Source organism: Gadus macrocephalus, chromosome 16 (genome assembly GCF_031168955.1).
Source record: "Gadus macrocephalus chromosome 16, ASM3116895v1".
NCBI classification, from domain to species: domain Eukaryota; kingdom Metazoa; phylum Chordata; class Actinopteri; order Gadiformes; family Gadidae; genus Gadus; species Gadus macrocephalus.
The window spans coordinates 28067354-28088974 of NC_082397.1; the positions used below are offsets into that span (position 1 = coordinate 28067354).

The following is a 21621-nucleotide window of genomic DNA, read 5'->3' on the forward strand; positions in this document are numbered from 1 at the left end:
AGACTCGACCGTGCGAGCGCCACGTGTGTGTGTGTGTGTGTGTGTGTGTGTGTGTGTGTGTGTGTGTGTGTGTGTGTGTGTGTGTGTGTGTGTGTGTGTGTGTGTGTGTGTGTGTGTGTGTGTGTGTGTGTGTGTGTGTGTGTGTGTCAATACACACACTGTAACGCAAGTGTTTCTTGTCGGTTCTTTGACGTGTCTTGTATTTCCACAACAAGACTGTTGTGGGGGTTATCTGAGCCATGGTTGAGAAGGAATTGGGGGAAAGGAACTTTGGCTTTGACTGGCTGAAGTACATGAACTGCGACATGCCGCCGGTTGCCGCGAGGCACCATCGCCCGGCAGCCGGCAGCAGGCAGCGCCCGGTTCAGTCGACTTCAGGTTGATGTGAAAGTGGAAGAACCAGAGACGTCGCAGAACCCGACAAAGTCGTTTGTGATTCATAATATCGTCTGGAGGCGCACACAGCTTTTGGCCGTGATAATATGTATTAAATGATATAGATTTCTATGTATTATATGATATTATTTAGATATAGAGCTCCAGGACTGTAACGCAAGGGTTGTACACTTCCTTATTATTTGGATAACCGTTCTGCTTTTGGCGTTATGGCGCATAACGCGTCGGACTCTCGTCTCTGGTATTTCTACAACGAGACTCGTATTGGGGGTTATCTCAGCCATGGTTGAGAAGGAATTGGGGGAAAGGAACTTTGGCTTTGACTGGCTGAAGTACATGAACTGCGTCATGCCGCCGGTTGCCGCGAGGCACCATCGCCCGGCAGCGGGCAGCCGGCAGCAGGCAGCGCGCGGTTCAGTCGACTTCAGGTTGATGGAAGAACCAGAGACGTCGCAGAACCCGACAAAGTCGTTTGTGATTCATTATATCGTCTGGAGGCGCACACAGCTTTTGGCCGTGATAAAATGTATTAAATGATATAGATTTCTATGTATTATATGATATTATTTAGATATAGAGCTCCAGGACTGTAACGCAAGTGTTGTACACTTCCTTGTTATTTGGATAACCGTTCTGTCGGACTCTCATCTCTGGTATTTCTACAACGAGACTCGTATTGGGGGTTATCTCAGCCAAGGTTGAGAATGAATTGGGGGGAAGGAACTTTGGCTTTGACTCCCTCAAGAACATGAACCACGACATGGAGGAGAAAGGGATTGTTGGCGGCGAATGTCTCCAGCTTGAGACCCGCTGAGGGACCACCGCCGGAGGCGGAGGTGCCTAAGCGCTGCCCGGCAACGATCCCTTTCTCCTCCTTGTCGCGGTTCAGTCTACTTCACATTGATGAGGACGTTGAAGAACCAGGAACGTCGGAGAACCCAACGCGGTCGTTTGAGATTCATAATATCGGCTCACACAGCTTTTGGCCGTTATAATATATATTATATGATATAGATATCTATGTAGGCTATATGATAATATTTAGATACAGAGCTCCAGGACTCCTGTGTGTTCTAGAATATTTACAGAACACGGCTAAAGGCTGTGTGCGCCTCGCCATTGCGATACATCCACTGTAAACAGAGCGCATGGTACCGTGGCTGCAAGCTGCTCAGGGCCACACCCCCACCCTCCTCCTTGACCCGCCTCGCTCCTCCTCATTTGCATTATAGCTACAGACACCAAAACAGCGCATTTGGGGGAAGCTCAATGTGCGACTGGCTCGGAGTGGCTGTAACTCTGCACCACGGCTGAATTTCGGGAACGTCTTTGAATACTGTGTTAGTTGCCCACTAATAACTATATTAAAGAATACATAAAATAGCATGTCATGGGACCTTTAATATAAATTTTGTTTATCATAAGGATCCCCATCGATTGACACCTTGATGAACAGTCAAGGTGTCATTCTCGTCCTCCTGCGCTCCAATACTTGTAAGACTGTTATCCAATAACGGTTAATTTAATATATCAAATTGACAGCCATGATCCAATAACAGACAATGATTTAGCATCATCAAAATGTAACTAACACAAACCAAGGACAAAAATACATTCTAGAAAACAAACAATGAATAAAAAAAGGGGAAAGGTAGGATATCTACAATTAGTGTATGTTTTTGAAGCTTTGATTCCAGCTTTTTTTTTCTTTCCTTTTGCGTGGTAATATATCTTCAACACAGTAATCTATGAAATCTTTTCCCTATTACTGAAATATGATCTTTATTTAAGGGAAGCAGGAGTAAAACTCTTTGCCAGTCCGTCAGCCAGCGTGAGAACGCTCCACGCTGCTCTGAACGTCTGATGTCAAAGGGTTTCCTCGGGGGGAGATGGGTGTGGATGTGGAGCTCTGTTTGGGCAGAGGTTCGAGTGAGGGTTATGGTTCTCTCCTTTCTGTTGTTAATTTTGACGTTTGCCTCCAAAAGAGGGTTAGGTTTCCTGGACACTTATAAAATAACGCCATGGCGTGTGTGAAGCATTTAATATACAACAATACCCCTCATCAGCTGCAACATGGGGTCAATTAAACGTTAAAACATAGCTTTCTTTTTGTAGAACTAATCTGGCCCTGTAGACCATTGCATCACTTTACAGCTGTGTGTGTGTGTGTGTGTGTGTGTGTGTGTGTGTGTGTGTGTGTGTGTGTGTGTGTGTGTGTGTGTGTGTGTGTGTGTGTGTGTGTGTGTGTGTGTGTGTGTGTGTGTGTGTGTGTGTGTGTGTAGGAGGAGGCCCGGAGACACTTCAACTGTCCTGTCCTGGAGGGCATGGAGCTAGAGAACCAGGGAGGAGCGGGAACCCAGCTCAACCACTGGGAGAAACGACTCCTGGAGGTCAGTCTGTCTTTTAAGTTAAGTTATCCTTTGGATAACTATCCGTGTTTGAGGACGTAGGAGTGTGCTGCACAAAAACTCCCCCTGTCCACATTTTTGCCTACCGGTCGGGATTTGAACTGGCCACCCTCTGGTTGCCGGTCCAACTCCTTAACCAGTAGGCCACGGATGCCCTGCTGGGCCATGGATGCCCTCCTATGGACTGTGTCTGCTGACCCCTCACTGTTCACGCAACAGGTGTCAGTGGTCAGAACTACAGACAGATGTCTCTTCTGCTTTGGAGGACGTTGGTTCAGGTTATTAGAGATGGTTAAGTTTGCTTAGGTAAGTTAATGAGCACGTTGTTCTAGTTAAGGTAGCAGAACTCTAGGAACAGTGAAACGGTGTAAGTGTGTTTCCTTGGCGACAGAACGAGGCGATGACGGGTTCCCACACTCAGAACCGGGTGTTTTCCCGCTTGACGCTGGCGCTCATGGAGGACACAGGCTGGTACCATGCCGACTACAGCCACGCCCAGCGCCTCGATTGGGGGCGGGGCCTCGGCTGTGACTTCGTCATGAAGAGCTGCAAGTTCTGGATGGACAAACAGAAGCAGAGGTCAGGGGTCACTTCAACACAGTAGGACCTGCTGATTCCCGTTTTGCGGCTCCTTTACCAAGGGATTTTGAATATCTTGATTTGTGAATTATAAACTAGTGGAGATCGTAATGCAAAGCAATGTTGTCCTTGTCAAGACTAGCAGGAGCGGTTGAACTATACAGCCCCCTCCAGAGGGAGGGTACTATAGGCTGTATCTGCCGCATTGCTTGCTGTGTCTACTTTTCTTAATATTCCTGGACCTTTTATTACTATTGTTAAACATTATTTGTGGCAATATCAAAAGCATTGTAAACCGTTCTTGTTTACACAGGGCCTATGATACTACAAACATGTTATGACACATTACAACACTCTATAACATGCTACGGAAACATGCTACAGTACTCTACAACACGCTACAGTACGCTACAACACGCTACTGTCCTCATTAACACTCTACTGGGATGGGAATTGATAAGAATTTCCCGATTCCGATTCTGCTTATCGATCCGATTCCTTATCGATTCTCTTATCGATTCTCATTGGGTGAGAAAATAAGTATAAATGTGTTTGTTTGCATTAAATCTCTTTAATATCTGATCAGAAGTGCTTCTAGTATTAGGAAATTGTACATTTTCAAAATCAATTGGTCCAGACGAAAAAATATATGTTTGGCTTTTTAAGCCCAAATGCCATCATTATGTGCCATAAAACTAAAAACACAGACTGAAAACAGCCAAGTAAGAGCTTGTGCCTTTTGGAATGCTAACAGTGCTCATTTGCATTCAACTTGTAACAAAATTCAACTGACATAAACAAAATGAAGCATTGATTAGACAGAGATTTATTAGTTGGGCCTACCTAATAAACCGTTGGAACACACAAGACCGGAAACCATAGCAATGCAGGTAAACAAACCCCGAGAAGCCCAATCCCTATGAGAGCTCCCCACGCTACGGCCATCCGGAGGCGACAGAGCTGTTGGCCGTGATATTGTATATCCAATTATAATATATTATATACTATTATATATATATATATATAGAGTCCGGGAGTCGCAAACTGCAACAATCACTTTCTCCTCCATGCTGCAGTTCACCCGGACTGCACTGCACTGAGTTTGACGGCTGAACGCTGATTGGCTGTTACGTTACACATGTCACTCAGTTATCACGCTGTTGAACGCTGATTGGCTGTCATCACGACAAAAACTTGTCGCCGGTTTTCTCCCGCGAAAAATTCGCCCTTATACGCGTCTCTACGTTCACTTTGTATGGGATCTTGTCCCCCCGTCGCGTTTGGTGTGAACGCACAATGCGATTCTTCCTCGGCGGCGACATGTTTGCTGCGTTCTGAACCAAATCAAAGCAGCGTGTGTGTGACGTCACGACGCATTTGCCGCGACCGGAACCGATAAGCGGAATCGTTAAGCAGGCTTGTTAATGATTCCAAGGAATCGGTTGACTCGGAACCGGTTCTGAACAAGAACCGGTTCTCGATTCCCATCCCTACACTCTACCGTATGCTACAGTCCTCTTTAAAACTCCCGTAGTCTACAATAAGCTACAGTACACTACAGTACTTTACAACACGCTACAGCACTCTACAACATGCTACAGTACTCTGCTACAGTACTCTACAACACGCTACAGTACAACACTCTACAGTACGCTACAGTACTCTGCAACACGCTACAGTACCCTACAACACGCTACAACACTCTACAGTACTCTTTAACAATCTACAGTACGCTACAACATGCTACAATACTCTACAACACTCTACAGTTCTCTACAACAAGCTACTGTACTCTGCAACATGCTGCAGTATGCTACAACACACTACAGTCCCCTTTAACACTCTACAGTACGCTACAACACGCTACAGTACTCCAAAACACGATACAGTACAGAGTGTGTGTGTGTGCAGGCGGGTTCCTGCGACTCCATTCTGTGACACGGTGAGGTCGTCTCCCCTCCGGCTCAGCTGCAGACAGGACCAGCAGGCGGTGGCGGTCTGCAACCTGCAGACACACACACACACACTGCCCTCCGAATATCAGGTACGCACGCACGCACGCACACACGCACGCACTATCCCAAGAGCACCAGGTACATACTTACTCATCTCAAGGTGTGCGTCAGTACTTTGATCAGATCGAGGGCGTGGCTGCGGAGGAGCTCCCGTATTACGGGGGCGCTGTGGAGATTGCTGACTACTGCCCCTTCAGCCAGGAGTTCAGCTGGCACCTCAGCGGAGAATACCAGAGAAACTCCTACTGCAGGGTACCAGAGAACCAGCCAGGTACTAGTACTACATACTACCAGGAATACACACTTCTTACTAGTACTACATACTACCAGTGCTCCATACTACTGGGAATAGACGCTATTTACTAGTGCTACTACCCACGGGTGGGTTGCACCAACTGGGCGTAAGCCTGGTCTTAACTACGCCTGGTCGTAACTTGGCGTTCTAAGTCCAACCTAACTGTTACGCCGGTTGCACCAACTGGGCTTAGCGTTCTTTTCACTAAGACCAGGCGTAAATCCTACGCCTGGTCAGGGGCAGGCGTAGAGTTGAAATTCCAGGCTGTTTCTATAGCAATTACATCCAATCCAATGCAGCGCTACCACCATCTGCTCATTGCGCTTCGCTAAACGGGGCATTTCAAAACACAGCCGGCGATATGATCAGTGTTCACAGATCGACCGCCTGTCGGGAAGATATCGCTGGCCGATTAGTCCGTTCTCAACTTATAATCAGTTGTGAATGTTGTTTTAACTATGTTTATATGTTTTATATAGGCCGACACATTCAACAAATCTCTCCTACAGTCTCAAAACAACTAAATTTAGCTCCTTGTCATTTGATGATGTTCAATGCATTGCTTCTGTCCGAAAGAACCATTCCCGTCTAAATGCCTGCTCGTTGTGAACCAGACATTACAAATACATATTTTAATTATATTCGTTTGCAGTGTTGTACTGTTTTTACAGGCATTAACACAATGGATGAATGACAATGAATGAACGAATGAATTATTTATTTCGGTGTCCAACAGCATGTCAAGTAAAATAGTAAACAGCTGTTGTCACGAGGTATCCTAGCAACGCGTGATATGCGCCTTCCATGGAACATTCACATGGCCGCGCATGGCTAAGACCGGGCGTAGTTAAGACCAGGCGTAAATCCCGTTGGTGCAACCGGAATTAGTTCCATTCTAACGCCAGGTCTTAACTAAGACCTACTTAGCAGTTACGACCAGGCTTAGTTACGCCCAGTTGGTGCAACCGGCCCCTGGTCCCTTTAAGCTGCAGTTCAGTTGCACCACGTCTACGTCTCTGAGCACTCTGCATCCCGATTCTGACATCAGCGGAAGGCATGCTTAGGGAGGGTTTTATTGGAACTGCCGCAGATTATCTAGCCTTTATGGTGCTGGTTCAGTGGAGCCTGCTAAATTTGTTCGTACCACTACCCACCCAATCAGAGATGCACACGAATGGAGCAGCAACAGGGTGACTAGAGTGGTCATAGATACACACGAACAGAGCCGGAACTGGGAGACTTGACTGGTCAGAGATGCACACAAACGGAGCAGCAACTGGGAGACCAGACCAGAGAGTGGTCAGAGTGAATCAAGCCATTCAGTTAATTAATAGCCTTGTACACGTTCATTCTAGTACACAGACAATTCCAAACCAGTAACTCTCATTACTTCTGAGACCTCGACAGTAGTTAAAAGGCAATATGAGTGGCCACTATGAGTTAAGGACGAAGAAACAACCTTCCAGCACTAGATCAACAGAATCCTCTCATTCACTGACAACCAATGTAACTCTTTAAGGATTGAATGATCTTGGAGGCTGAACTCTATGAGGGATCATGTGTCTATGATATAACTCCATTATTTCAATAATATATTGAGAATGATGCGCATCAGAGAAGATTTAAGGGAAGCGGTTGTTCGCTATGCCGACTGAAAGATAAGTAGGTATACCTGCGTATACCCTGCACTACACCACTGGGTACCAGCTAGGGCTGGGTATTCCCTACAACCTCACGATACGATACGTATCACGATACAGAGGCCACGATACGATGCGTATCGCGATACACGTTGTTTTTGAATAATGACCATGTCCTACACAGAATTGACTACAACCGCTATTCTTTATTATTCTGTATGGATGGCACAACTTAAAATAATAACAATTCAGGCCCCGGAAAATGGATGAACAGACTGAACTTTTGAAGAGTTTCGACAGACGTATCGAAGCTAATACAACGGCTGCCAAAGAAAACAGAGAGGGAATCTGCGTGCTACAAAAAAAGTTTGACATCCTTCACAGAGAAAATAATCTGTTGAAAGAAGCTCATGCAGAGCAAACCCGCTACAAACGAAGATGGAACCTGCGGATGATTGGTCTCACAGAGAAGGATGGAGAGGACACCAGAGAAGTCATTCTCGGCATACTTACGAGAGTTGTCCCTATGTCCGTGGAGCGGCTGCGAGACACCGTAGACGCCGTTCACCGGCTGGGAAGAAAAGGCGACGCCGCTACCTCCAACAACGCACCGAGAGCGATCATCATCCAGTTCGGAATGAGAGTGGTGCGGGATGAAGTCGGGAAGAAGTGTAAGGATGCCAGAGTGTGCAAAGACATGCACATACGCTTCAAAGAAGACTTCTCAAAAGAAGACCGGGAGGCTCGTACGAAGCTGTGGCCGTTGGTTCAGGAAGCCAGGAAGAGAGGTAAAAGAGCATTCTTGAAGGAAGGATACGCGCTCATCGATAATCGAAGAGTGAACGCAAGTTTTTCTATCATAAATGGCTGGCAGAACTCTAACTTACGTTGACACTTGACTGAAGCTCTTTTCTCCAACATTCGGTTGGCATTTATGCTCCAGTTCCGATTTGTAGGTATTACCTACCCGCCCTTTGTTCGTGAATGACTATATTGTAGATTACAGGGCTAATAAACCGATGTTATGATTAGATCATATGGTTAATGTGACGCTGTTACAGCCAATATCCTATTTTTGCATGCCAGTGTTTGGCTGAGAATGCTTCTTTTTGTTCATAATAAGGGTCATATCTTTATGTTATACTGGTTTCTATAACTGGTCTTTTTTCTGCTTATTGACTTGAAAGTTTTCTATTAGTAAGTTTATAAAAGTTTAAAATCGGAGAACTACGATAGTATGAGTAATAATAGGTAATTGTTATTCACATATTAGACCTTACTACAATAGCTGTTTGTATGAAGGTCTTTTTCTTTCCCTTGATGATTGGAGGTTTTTTTGCACTAAACATAAAGGTTAAGGACTAAGTTACTCATTCCTGCGCATCGCTACACTCTTTTGGTACATTCTTTTAAGGCTATTTACTTAGGCCTGCTACCTAAATGTTGTCCTTTATTTCTTTAAATGCTAGGGGGTTAAAAAATAATGTAAAACGTAAGGCTATTTTTCTTTTCTGTAAGGAGCAAAGGGCTAGTTGTGGTTTTTGCAAGAAACCCATTCTGCCGAGACTGACACAACATTTTGGAAATTGCAATGGGGAGATTCTATTTACTGCAGTCATGGAACCTCACATTCAGCTTGAGTTATGATTTTACTAAACAGATTCCCTGGGAGGATAATTGACCACAAAGGTGACCCTAATGGTTATTGGTTAATGGTTTCAGCAGAAATTAATGGAATAAACCACATTTTATTATGTGTATATGGTTACAACCGGAAATTACGGAACACAAATCTATTCTCATCTTAAAACAGGTATATAGAGGAGTGGAAAATGCTTTACTCAACAGACAGTAATAATTGGGGGGGATTTCAACCTGGTCCCTGATCTTTGGTTAGACCGCCTACCTTCAACGAGACAGTGCCACGCATTACATGAAACAATACTTGAACTGATGACAAAGGCCAATCTATTAGATTACTGGAGAATGAAGAACCCAACTAGAAAACAATTTACCGGTACATGGTTCAATGCATCTAACAATGGTCAATGCTCAAGGCTGGATTACTGGTTAATCTCAAACAACCTGATTAATGATGTTTCTAATTGTGAAATTGTACCTTCACCTTTAACTGACCATTGTGCAACACTGTCTTTTCAGTTTCATCATGGTGAGTGAAATCTTATTCCCATATGGAAGTTTAATAATAGTCTTCTGGAAAATACTGACTTTGCAAAGAGGTTAAAATTTGGTTTTAGAAATTTCTGAATTGGAACTGTCACCTTTGAGCAAATGGGAGTGGTTTCAATTTAAAACTAAAGAGTCTGCCATTAAAACGAGTAAACTTGTTTCTAAAATCAAAACAAAAACAGGAAATTATTACTGAAGTAAACAAACTTTGCCAAATAGTGGATTTATCTATAGCAGAACATGTCAAATTAAATAGCCTTCAAACTGAACTAGATAATTTATATTTGGAGAAAGCAAAAGGAGCTTATATACGCTCAAGAGCTCGCTGGTTATAAGAAAGCGAAAAAAATTCTTCCTATTTCTTTAATTTGGAGAAACAACGACAAACCAAAAAGAAAATTCAGAGTTTAAATATGAATGGTGTTAACATAGAGGTCAAGATCAAATTATTGAGGAAATACGAGTTTTCTATAGCAACTTATACACAACAAAATTTTCAGTGGATGACTGTCTTTCATTTTTTTGGGAAACTTAAGGAATGTGTAATAACGATGGATGAGGATTTCAAGCAGTTGATGGAGGATACTCTCAGAATTGAAGAATTGGATAGTGCAATTATGCGGATGTCTAAGGGGAAGCTACCAGGATTGGACGGATTAACCTTTTGAGTTTTACACATTTTCTGGAAAGAAATCAGATTACTACTGTATAATGCCTTAACAAATTGTATTTCGACAGGACACCTGTCTCCTACTATGAAACAAGGTCTTATTACACTAATTCCGAAGCCCAACAAGGATGAACTTTCACTGGATAATTGGAGGCTGTCACATACAAATGTATTTAACCAAACTATAAATGTACACAGCATACACTGAATAGGGCTGGCGTGACCTCAGCCCGTACAGCAGGTGCCAAAGCACAGGTCCCGGTAGTAGAAAGGATCCAAAGCAAACACGTTTTCTAAAGTGAATAATAATATTTATTGACTGGAAAGGGATAAGGGAAAAGGGAGAACAAAACAGGAACAACAGTAAGACAAACAAGCACTAAACAATAACCCACTCAGCTTGATAATACAAACTAGTACCACACAAGCAAATGACTATCGCCAGGGAAATCTAACTTGCCGGGAAAGATCAGCAAGACAACATAATTGAAGGCTAAAGAGCCTACCAACAATGGCATGAAAGCCTACAAATGTGACAGGTAGTGTCCACATCAATGGCGTAGCGCCATAACACGATACAACCAGTATCAACCGTGGCTTAGAGCCAAGTGGTGTGGGAGAGCACAGGCTTTATCCACCCGCCCCTTTTGATTGTAATTGCCCTCAGCTGTTGTCACCACTGGGCCTGCAGGATACTCTACAGGGAGGGGCGGGGGTACCTGAGCAGAGGGGGGGGAAAAGAAAAGGGATTAAATTCCTCATACAAAATAACTACCTATACCAACCTGATGTTTACATTGAACGGAACACGATAACAATGATGAGCCAACCCACCTACGTAACAGAGGCCAATAACCTTATTATGTAATGATTATAAATTGTTGGCACACGTGTATTCAAACCGATTGGATGACAGTCTGCCAAAATTAATTGATGAATGCCAATCAGCTTTTGTGAAGGGTAGAAGTATCCATAAACATACTAGGTGGATTCTTGATATGTTAGATTATAATGACTTCATTAATACGGATGGCTTTGTGCTATTTCTAGATTTTTACAAGGCTTTTGATTGTGTTGAACATCCTTTTTTGTTGGAAGCATTACATTTTTTGGGCTTCGGGGAAAATTTCCGTAATGTTATTAAGATGTTTTATACTGATATAAGCAGTTCTGTTTCCCTGAATCCTGGATTTACCTCTAGGTATGAAGTACTGCGAGGCATCCGACAGGGATGCCCTATTTCCCCAAAGCTTTTTATATTGGCAACCCAATTGCTAACAGTTCTTTTCAATCATACCACGGAAATAGAAGGTATTCCTTTTTTCAATAAGGAATTTAAAATAAGTCAATTTGCAGATGATACATCCATATTTTAAAAACATAAATCAATGGGAGATAAATCCCTAAATACAATCTCTTTTTTTTCAAAAGCTTCAGGACTCGCACTTGAGTCCTGAATGTGAACTTCTCCCCATTCATACTAGTGACGACTCAGTCATTGCTTCAATTAGAGTTGAACCTGATGTGAAATACTTAGGAATAACATTATCTAAAAACCTTATTAGAAGAGAAGACGTTAATGTTTCAAAACATGTGAAAAAATCCCTCAGTCACTGGCTGACAAGAGACCTTACAATTTTTGGAAGGATAATTTTGTCAAAAGCAGAAGGTATATCTAAATTAATCTATCCTTGTCACTCCTTGTTCGTTTCTAACAACAATATTAGAAAAGCCAATTCAGTTATTTTCCAGTTCATATGGAGAAACAAAACTCATATTAAAAGATCTGTTGGTGAGAGAATATGAGAAGGGTGGTGTTAAAGCTCTTTACTTTGAAGCATTGGTCGGTACCTTTAGGATAAATTGGATTAAATCTTACTTGTCTCAGGCTACTTCAATGTGGTTTCATGTTCCTGGATCTTTGTTTAACAAATTGGGGGATTTAGACTTTCTTCTAAAATGCGATTTTGAGGTCAGCAAAATTCCCATTAAGCTTTCTAATTTCCACAGGCAAATTCTCTTATTCTGGAAGATGATGTTTACCCATAATTTTTCTCCCCATTGTTCAACTCTATGGAATAATAGTCATTCTCATTAATAGGAAATCGATATTTAAAAATGATTGGTTTGAGAGAGGCATTATGTTTGTAACTGATTTATTGGATTGTAATGGTAACATTCTGGATTATCATACTTTTATACTTAAATATAACTTCCCTTGTTGTCAGCGAGAATTCAATAGGTTTTGCAAAGCAATTCCATTATCTTTGATTGTTTTGATTAAAAATGTCTTATTTTACTCAAATATTAAGGCGTTATTACCAAGTTTAGTTATCGGAACATTTAATTTGTCTGATAGGAATTTTAACAACAAGGTAATTGGCATAGTTTTAAAATCTAGGATAGATCATGATTATCACAGAGAGGCACTTATTGAGGTCCCAGATTCAGCAGTCTTATCTATTACACATAAAGCATTTCAGAAATGTATTAAATGGCCCGTCTCCCCTAAAGTCAGGGCTCCAGACTAACTTTTTCCTTGGGTGCACTGGTGCGCCTACATTTTTAATTTGGGTGCACCAGCACATATTTATGGTGCACCCAAGTTTTGAGTTGTAGAGGGGGGGGGGGGGGGGTGGGAGGGTTGGACCCAGTGGCGTCACTAGGCTGTTTTATTCGGGGCTAAAGCCCCGGATCTAATTTGATTAGCCCCGATTCTTTTTTCTTAAAAAAAGAAAAGAAAAAAATATTATATATATTTTTTAATAATTTTATTTTGCTGCATGCAGAGCCTGTGCCATATCCGCACGTCGCACATGCTCCCATTTGTTAGGACTTCCGTAGCTTACTGCTAGGAATTTCTGTTCTACTGCTCAAGATTTTAAGCCATGAATTGATGAACTTCCATTGAAGAAAATATGTCAAAATAGGCCAATGAGGCTAAATAGCATGCCAATATTGATGACTGATTGTGTCAAGTGTCTAAGGATGAACGCTAACATGATTTGTTTCCAACTTTTGCCTTAAGTTACAATTTAGCTAACTAGCTAGCTGCCCACCCTTTTCAATTCCAATGCTCGATGTCATTTCATTACCAATGTTAAGTGTCATAAATAGTTAACACTGGTGCTGAATCATGATTCCTAAAAAAGAAATACCCAAAACATGTGATATGTTTTCAATTTGCAGAAAGTTTTGAAAAATCCAGGATTCCTGAGAGCCTTACTGCATTATATTCCATAATAGTTTTTCTTTAGGAACCTGAATGTTGTCTTTTCCTGCACAGAAAGAAAAAAAATATTTCCACTATAAAATGATGCAGAAAAGGCACAGATAGATTAATAAAAATCCACCAGAATGCAGGAAATTAAGTGTTTGTCGCTCAAAAATGTCTGGGGGAGCACCCCCATACCCCCCACCTATAATTTGTCCCCCAAAATGTTGAAATGAAACCTAGCCTATATGACCCTGTACGCAGGTTGTATACAATATATTCATAGATATGTTGTTTTTACTTTTTGGATTAAAAAGAAGGCATGTCAGCAAACTGCATGTCGGCCCTTAGTGTGATTATCATTTCCTCATAGAGTGGCCCTTTGTGAAAATGAGTTTGACACCCCTGATATAATATAACGTCTGTCTCACTTGTATTAATTTTACTCTGAAATAACTTGAATGGAACTTTAGATGTCTGGGGATAAGCAGCAGTCAGGTAGCTATTCAAAGCTATAATTACCTGCCTATTTTGTTTATTTAGGTAAAGAATTCTGAAAAAAAATTTGCATTCGCAATAAAGTATACAACACAATTTGCCTGTCCTATTCCCTCTTGGGCTAAGCCCCGGATGTTTCCGAAACCTAGAAACGCCCCTGGTTGGACCGTGCCTGCCTTGCGCTGAGTTGTTGACGGGGGGGGGGGGGGGGGGGGGGGGGCAATCCGGGCAGCTGCACCGGTTGCACCGTCTATATTTACGCCTATATTTACGCCAATATCTTGACCATTAAATAAATGCCTTAAATAAATGCAGAATCTGTATCTCTCATAAAGAATATCGTCAGACAATGCTAAGGGATCGGTTCTGTCCCGAAAAACCCTCTGTCTCCGGAGAGACGCCTGTACGATAAGTGCACCGAGGTCCATGGGAACACCCACAAATGGTGACCCATTATCGGAGGAGGGGCTAGGAAGCTGCGCACGCCGATATAAGCAGCCGATCTCCAGGTAGACTCGCTGAAAAGCTGCTCCCGACCAGGTTTGGTTGCGAGCGTAAGTCACCATGGTGATACAGCGACGCTTAAAGAGATCGACTTTCATGGTACAGCTAACCCAGGCTTTCAGCTCAACATACCTCGCTAACCCTCTAATCGAGCTTCGTAGTACAGGCCCCTGGATTGGGCTTCGCGGGTTTGTTCACCGGCGTTGCTATTGTTACCGGTCTTGCGTGTTCCAACGGTTTATTAGGTGTCTAATAAATCGCTGTCTAATCAATACTTCATTCACTGCCTCTTCCGTGGTTATTACAATATTATCAATAGACTGCTCTGTAAAAAGATAAATAATAATAATCATACCAGATACATTTTCAGTCGCACCGGTGCGCCCAAATAAAATATTTGGTCGCACTACCCCGAATTCTAGGTGCATGTGCGCCCAAATTAGGCGCACTCTGGAGCCCTGCCTAAAGTTAAAGAAACTCATTTTAAGATTATTAATAATTTTTACCCAACAGCCGCATTTCTTCATAAAAGGTTTAGTTTTGAAATTGACCCGTGTCATTTTTGTGGTGTGTGAAAAAACCTTAGAACATGTTTTTTTTTTATACCCCTTGTCCCAAGCTTTTTGGTCTGATATAAGAAATTGGCTATCACTAAAAGTACATGACATTCCAACATTTGATATCTCTCACATTTTCTTTTTTATGGATAATTTGAATGCATCTGTGTCTGACATGATTAATATTATTTTACTGTTGAGTAAATATCATCTTCAAGTGGAGAAAAAGCAAACCCTCCTTTAACTGGTTTCTAAATGATATAAGCTGTTTTTCTTGTCCTTAAAAACAATACACTCTAGCAGGATTGCAAGGAAGATAAGTGTAGATTTTTCAAAGTTTTTGTTATTTTGAAGATTAGTCCTTTTGGGACCTTGACGTCCCTGTTCCATGTGTTATAATTTGATTGTCTTGTAATTGTAAATCTGTCTTGCTATGGATCCCCCTAGGCCTTCATAATTTAGTTTTTCTTTTGTATTGTATCGGGTTGTTTGTCCCCTTACGAGAAGTTGTATTGTTTAATTACTGTTTTGTCTTAAATGTTCAATAAAAACAAACAAAAAAAAAAACATGTGTAATCGGCCATTCGAGTCGGTCATTCTTTTACCATTCTGATTGGTGGAGGGCTAGCAGCTTGACTAGCGAATCAGTGAAGCCCGGAAGTGAGGATGGTAAACATACCAGATAAACAGTGTAATCGAAGAAGATGTCGACACACTCTCTCAACGCATTGTTTGGCATAGTTTTGATGATTGACCTTGGATTGAATAAAATGGATCAAAGAGCTAGAGCAAATGTTTTGGTCTAGAGAGGACCTGCTACTTCCGGTTTTCGTGTTATTTGGCTCACAATACAGATTAGCGCCGCCTGTTGTTTTGGAGACATTACATCTCGCACAATTGCGGAACGTGCGGCGTCGGCTGTAATCCCGTAGGTGTGTACCGCCCATGTCGGTGTTCGAGTCGGCCAGATTAAATAGCCCGACTTCATTTACCGACGCAAATCGGGCAGTTGGTCCGGTGTGTGGTTGCCTTTAGAGTTATACAATAATTATTAAAAAAAAACTGTTCACACGATCTGGTTGTTATTGTGTCCAACCAAGAGTGACAGCTGGAGATAGGAGACTTGATTGTTTTTCTCAAAATCAAGCATTACTTTGTGTTATCCTTCACCCAAAGAGATTTGGGTGAAGGAGCGTCACCCTTGATTCGACACAATAACAGACTAGGATCAAGCAAAAGGTAAATAAACAAGGTTTTATTTCTCTGTAGGGATCCTTTCCATAATGTTGGAATATTATTTGAGTCTTTAAGTGGCAAAAACAAGCACTGCTAGAGAACATACATTGAAGAAGTGTTACTCCTTATAAGGATTACACTGGATCAATGCTGTCCATATAAAAAAAAATGGTTGACCCCAATGAATGATGGGAAAATAGGGTTTAGTTTGGAAGTCCAGAGGCCTTCCTTTATTCCTTGATTGATCCCTTGATTTGAATTGCTGTTGAAAGTGCCCAGTTGTGTAAGGGCTGTTGATCAGTGTGATGGTGTCTGCAGAGTGGTGGAGGAACTATGCAGTTGAGCACTACGGTCCAGACTCGGTGTGTGTGTACCAGCGGTCCGCCTTCAGCATGGAGCAGTGTGACAAGAAGATGACCTACCCTGACTGGGGGTCAGGCTGCTACAAGGTACATGCAAACCCGCACGCGAGCACACTATTAAACTCAACTACTTAACACACATATTAATTATGAATAAAGAAAAAAGATTGAAGGCTCTGTCGTTTCTGTTTTAATAATCGTATGGTTGATTGGACTAAAAGACGTATAAGCCAGGAGGTCAAAACACCAGATTCCACAACTTTGAACCCGCCCAACTTAAGGATGATAACTTGTCTTTATGCTGAACATTCACTCGGCTACAGTCATTGACACCAGGTCGTTAAGTCGTTGGTGTGGCAGCATTTGGTTAAAAAGTGTTTTGGCTTTGTTAGAATGAAAGGCCTACGTTATTCTTCCTGTTGGCTGCGCCGTCTGCCTGGGAGTCGAAGGGCCCGTGGGAGCGGAGGATGGATCTGACTCGCCACCTCGGCCTGCATCGCAGCGTCCTACACTGGGACCCGTTTTATTAAATACAACAAAGACAAGAAGTGAATCTCCCGACGTGCTGTCTTTGTACTGCGCTGACCGTCTGGTCTGGTGAGACCTGCTTTACATTGAAGCTGTAACCGAGCTCGACTCAGACCGTGCGGATCTGAACTCCGGACTTCTTCCAAACAGCACTTGCGTGATATTAAAGGGACACTGATATTAAAGGGTTGTATTTTTTAATGGTCTTGCATCATTCCATCATTTCCCCCTGAGACGGGAGAGATCCGTATCTACCTCTAACACTTTCTGCTTTAAATGATGTAAAATTAAGATTTTTGCGTCATTTGTAGCAGGAAGTGAAGGGGGAGGGGGCTCTAAAAAACTACAAGCACATAACAGATCAGTGCTAGTGGGTGGGACTTAGGGGTGTATGGTATAAACGGTAGAGAGTACACCGGTGTGAATTTGCACTACGGTATGGATTCTGACGTGACCGTGTGACCTGTAGATCACACGAACGCTAAAGAAGCAATGATGTAGTACCAGAGAAGCAGTCGTTTATTCATAATATCATCCGGTGCACACAGCTTTTGGCCGTGTTCTATACGATACTCTAGAACACTCCCGGAGCTCCGGCGGGAGACCTGGAGCTCTATATCTAAATGTTATAATATAAAGAAAAAAGGATATATAATAATAATATAATACAATATTATATTATATACTATAGATACCTATATAAATATTATATTATTTAGATATAGCGCTCCGGGAGTCCGCAAATGGCAACAATCACTTCTCCATGCAGTTCCCTCTGGACTGCAGGGAGTGAACGCTGATTGGCTATTATATTGGCCGGTGAAATTGTCCTTTAAGAATGTTGCGGCTTCCGTAGCATTTCAATTGGCGTGGAGTCGCTAAGACTGGTGCAGGAGAGGCGCAGATTATTTTTAAATAACGTTTATAAACTTAGGGAAAACAACTTGTACATTATCCCTGATGCCCACGGTAACGTTCACGTTTTACTATTCATGATTCATGAATCATGGTCAAATAAAAAGTATCCCTCCTGCTTCCGCCAGCTCTTTCCCAAAGAAACCCTATCCTGATTACCTGTGTAGGTAGGTAGGTAGGAAGTGTGGGCAGACCCAATCTGTGCCCGGCCGTGACACAGACAGAATCAGGCCCCAACATAATCATTCCATGCAAGATAAATCACGCAACATAGAACAAAAATATTGTACATTTCTCCAACTAAGGATAAAATTAAGAGTAGATTGCACTCTAGAGTTCATCTAGTTTACCTAGATAGAACGTGCAGATTTGAAAATATATTGAGGTTTTTTTTAGGTTGACTACAGCACTATTTGAAAGGAACACATCCATGTGCGGAAATCCTTCAGGTGCGCTGCTGAAAAGCGGTTGTTTATCTCAACAAATTGTGTGTGTGTGTGTGGGTGTGTGGGTGTGGGTGTGTGTGTGTGTAGGTGGTGTGTTCGCACCAGGGTCTGGCTGTGTACGTGGAGGAGCGCTCGTTCCCGTGCGTGCGTCCTGGTCAGCTGATCAGTGTGAGTGTGCGTCTGAGCGGCTGGGTCTATAACGGCATGCTGGTCTGTCCCTCCTGCGCCGACCACTGTGACCTCTGCCCTGAGCAGGCGGTGCCCTTCAACGCAACCCGAAGCACTGCTATAGGTCAGTCTGTCCTCCCCACGCCGTCAATCACATTTCAGTCAACCAGGAACAGACATTCTCAGAGCATTCCACTCCCTTAATGCTGGCGGATGGCTATGGCATTTCTAGCTAACTTCACTCAAAAACACCTTTAAATATGTCATCAAAAAGTATTATTTTCTGCAACTACAAAATAGTGTATGTAGAGAGATGTTTTCAGAGTGAAAACCTGCTGTGTTCCAGACCCGTGCTCCGCAAGTCCTGGTCTGGCTCTCACTGTCCGGCTGCTGCTGGTCAGCCTGCTTGGCAGTCGGATTTCCCCGTGACGCTCTGCAACACAGCTGATGGAGAGCGCCTCCTCTAGGGTACCGTCTGTCTCTCTCTATCTCTGTGCTCCCTGCTCTCTCTTTTTATGCACAATTTAAAGTTGTACATTTTAAAGTGGAAAAGCCAGATCTCGAAAAGATCCCAAAATAATGAAGTAAGGATTTTTTACACTGGATAAAAGGCACCTACATTAGCAATTTTATTTTTTTATAATGTGGTTCAATATGCGAGAACTTTTGATAGAAACTCACCTCTCTCTCTCTCTTTCCTTCTCAGCTGACCATAGTACCAGGTTGTGATGGTCCCCAGGCAGGGTTTTTCATCCCTCCATCACGAATCCTCAGGGAAAATCCCCACAATCCTTTTCTGCTCAGATCTCAACAGATAAAGGCACTGTTCCAAAACGGACAGTAAATGTTGGAACACACACAGATGCAGCGACCAGTGACCAGCCGAAGCTGTCTTAGCCTTTGGGACAATGCTAACGCTAGGTGCCAATCCCAGGACATGAAACAGTAGGCTGATGATGGCGATGCTGACTCACTGTGTCATAAAGTGAGAAGGCAACTCCATCCTGATTCTTAGTGACTACCGCTAGCCATGCTAATGCTAACTAAGCTGACTCCTATGGTGCTTTTAACTTTAAAGTTTATTCAATAGTTTAGCTGCGGTTTATCAACATTTTAAGCACTGTTTTCTGAATCGTTTTTTGTACATATGAAAGGGTGTGAATGTGATGTGGGACTGGTGGGCCAGTGTCCAGTGTGCGAAATACCCAGTGTGTATCAGGCGGGGGGGGGGGGGGGGGTGGGTGTATTTAGTTTCCAAATCCTTTTTAGCTCTAACATTTTGTGATCTCACTGCTGGCTATGGGCATGGCCCTAATAGCTTTTTAGAATACAAACTGAATAATGAACTTAGTTTTGTTTTTTTACATGTTTCCATATAAGCAATTATCTCCAAACTGGAAAAGCTCCAGAGCCACAGTCTGGAGTGCAGGTTCTACCAACGTAGAGTCTGAGACGTTGGCTTATCTGTCACATGGTAGAAAAAAATACTTTGGTGCAAACAGATTAGTAAAGCGTTCCCTCGGGTTCCCCGTCTGTGCCCATGGATTTGATCTGTTCCGCACGGCAGGGGTTCCCCATGAAGCATTCTGATGGCTTACTGGCCCTACAGAGGCCTCAAGCATGAGGAGAAGATATAGTCAAGATGAGGCAATCCAACAATGTTACAAAATAACAATATTTGGTTTTGATTAACAGAAATATCTTAATTTTACAACATATTCATGAAAACCACAGCGATATAGTCTGAGTTGAGTTTATGGACACGATTGTAAATCAGCTGTTGAAGTTGCTTTATGTCATGATGCACCTCTATCAGACTAAAGCACACGAGAAGCTTTAACAGGATGGTAAAACCAACGTAACTGTACAGTAAAATGTGAAAAGATAAACCCTAACTTCAGCCATTCCTACTGTATAATTGCTGGTGGGGGTGTGCACTTTCATACTTTCAACATATTTATAATTCGAAATTCGTCCCAGCCTTTATACCACGGATACTCTAGGGTCTATAGCATATAACCGCTTTTTCTGATTACAGTTTAATGTAACAGTAAGCTGACAACATCCTAATTGACACCGCAACTGCAAATTAACCGCACGGAGATAACCATGGCAACCGGTCACAATGCTTAATGGGGAATTCCCTGCGGTGTAGAACAAACCTATTCCGTGCGGCCGGATTGAGACCCGAGGGAATTGATTTACAAAACCATGCGCATAAGATTTACACATCAAGGTGTTGTTTCTACGATGTATTTTTTCTTGACTCTTCTTGCTGTTTTTATTTGATGACACTTATGACACTACAAACCTTGTTAGCCAATTTATGACATTTATTATTATTTATTCTTCTACTGCCGTCTTTATCGATTAGGTAGTTTAGGCTTTCAGGGGTTCTCAAGTTTCAATCGGGGGGTCTCAAGTTTCAATCAGGGGGTCTTCAATTTGGGGCTCGCCCCCCGTATTCGCACACTGCCAGTGCCCCTGTTTAATTTATTGAAATGTCTGTTATGTATGTCCTTATGAAATTGTTTTATTTCAGAAACCTTTTTTTTTTAAATAAAAGAATGCTGTCTCTTAACATTCATGTTGATTACTTGTTTTAACCTTGACTTTTTAACATGTTAAACAACCAAATAAATAATTTAAATCTACCGCAAGTAAATCTAACTTTCCCTGAAGTAAAATAAGTTTCTGCCCCTTAGCCCTATACAACCACTGCCCAGGCCTTAGTGTATGGGTCTGCCCCCTAGCCCTATGTAACCACTAGCCTTAGTTTAAGGGTCTGTCCCTTAGCCCTATATAACCACTACCCAGGCCTTAGTGTATGGGTCTGTCCCTTAGCCCTATTTAACACTAAGCCTTAGTGTATGGGTCTACTCCTTAGCCCTATGTAACCACTAGCCTTAGTTTAAGGGTCTGTCCCTTAGCCCTATATAACCACTACCCAGGCCTTAGTGTATGGGTCTGTCCCTTAGCCCTATTTAACACTAAGCCTTA

At 42.5% G+C, this 21621-nt stretch overlaps 1 protein-coding gene and 1 long non-coding RNA gene across 5 annotated transcripts in view; one reads left to right on the top strand and one right to left on the bottom strand.

The window, feature by feature from the left end:
• lmln (leishmanolysin-like (metallopeptidase M8 family)) overlaps positions 1-20001 on the top strand; it is a 30267-nt gene extending 10266 nt beyond the window's left edge. For 2 of the 4 annotated variants that reach the window (XM_060074677.1, XM_060074678.1), the window contains exons 10-17: positions 2679-2786; positions 3196-3383; positions 5295-5427; positions 5510-5669; positions 16521-16651; positions 18541-18745; positions 18968-19089; positions 19328-20001. In XM_060074677.1, the coding sequence (XP_059930660.1) occupies positions 2679-2786; positions 3196-3383; positions 5295-5427; positions 5510-5669; positions 16521-16651; positions 18541-18745; positions 18968-19050 (1008 nt within the window). In that variant the 3' untranslated portion in view covers positions 19051-19089; positions 19328-20001. Of the gene's footprint in view, positions 1-2678; positions 2787-3195; positions 3384-5294; positions 5428-5498; positions 5670-16520; positions 16652-18540; positions 18746-18967; positions 19090-19327 lie in introns of those variants that run through there. The other 2 variants (XM_060074679.1, XM_060074680.1) reach the window with 2 other exon arrangements.
• On the bottom strand, positions 19382-20554 carry LOC132474174 (uncharacterized). The gene is made up of 2 exons (XR_009529611.1): positions 20287-20554; positions 19382-20008 (listed from the first exon to the last, which is right to left on the bottom strand). It is a non-coding gene; the product is annotated as an uncharacterized LOC132474174 (long non-coding RNA).
• Positions 20555-21621: the final 1067 nt, after the last annotated feature.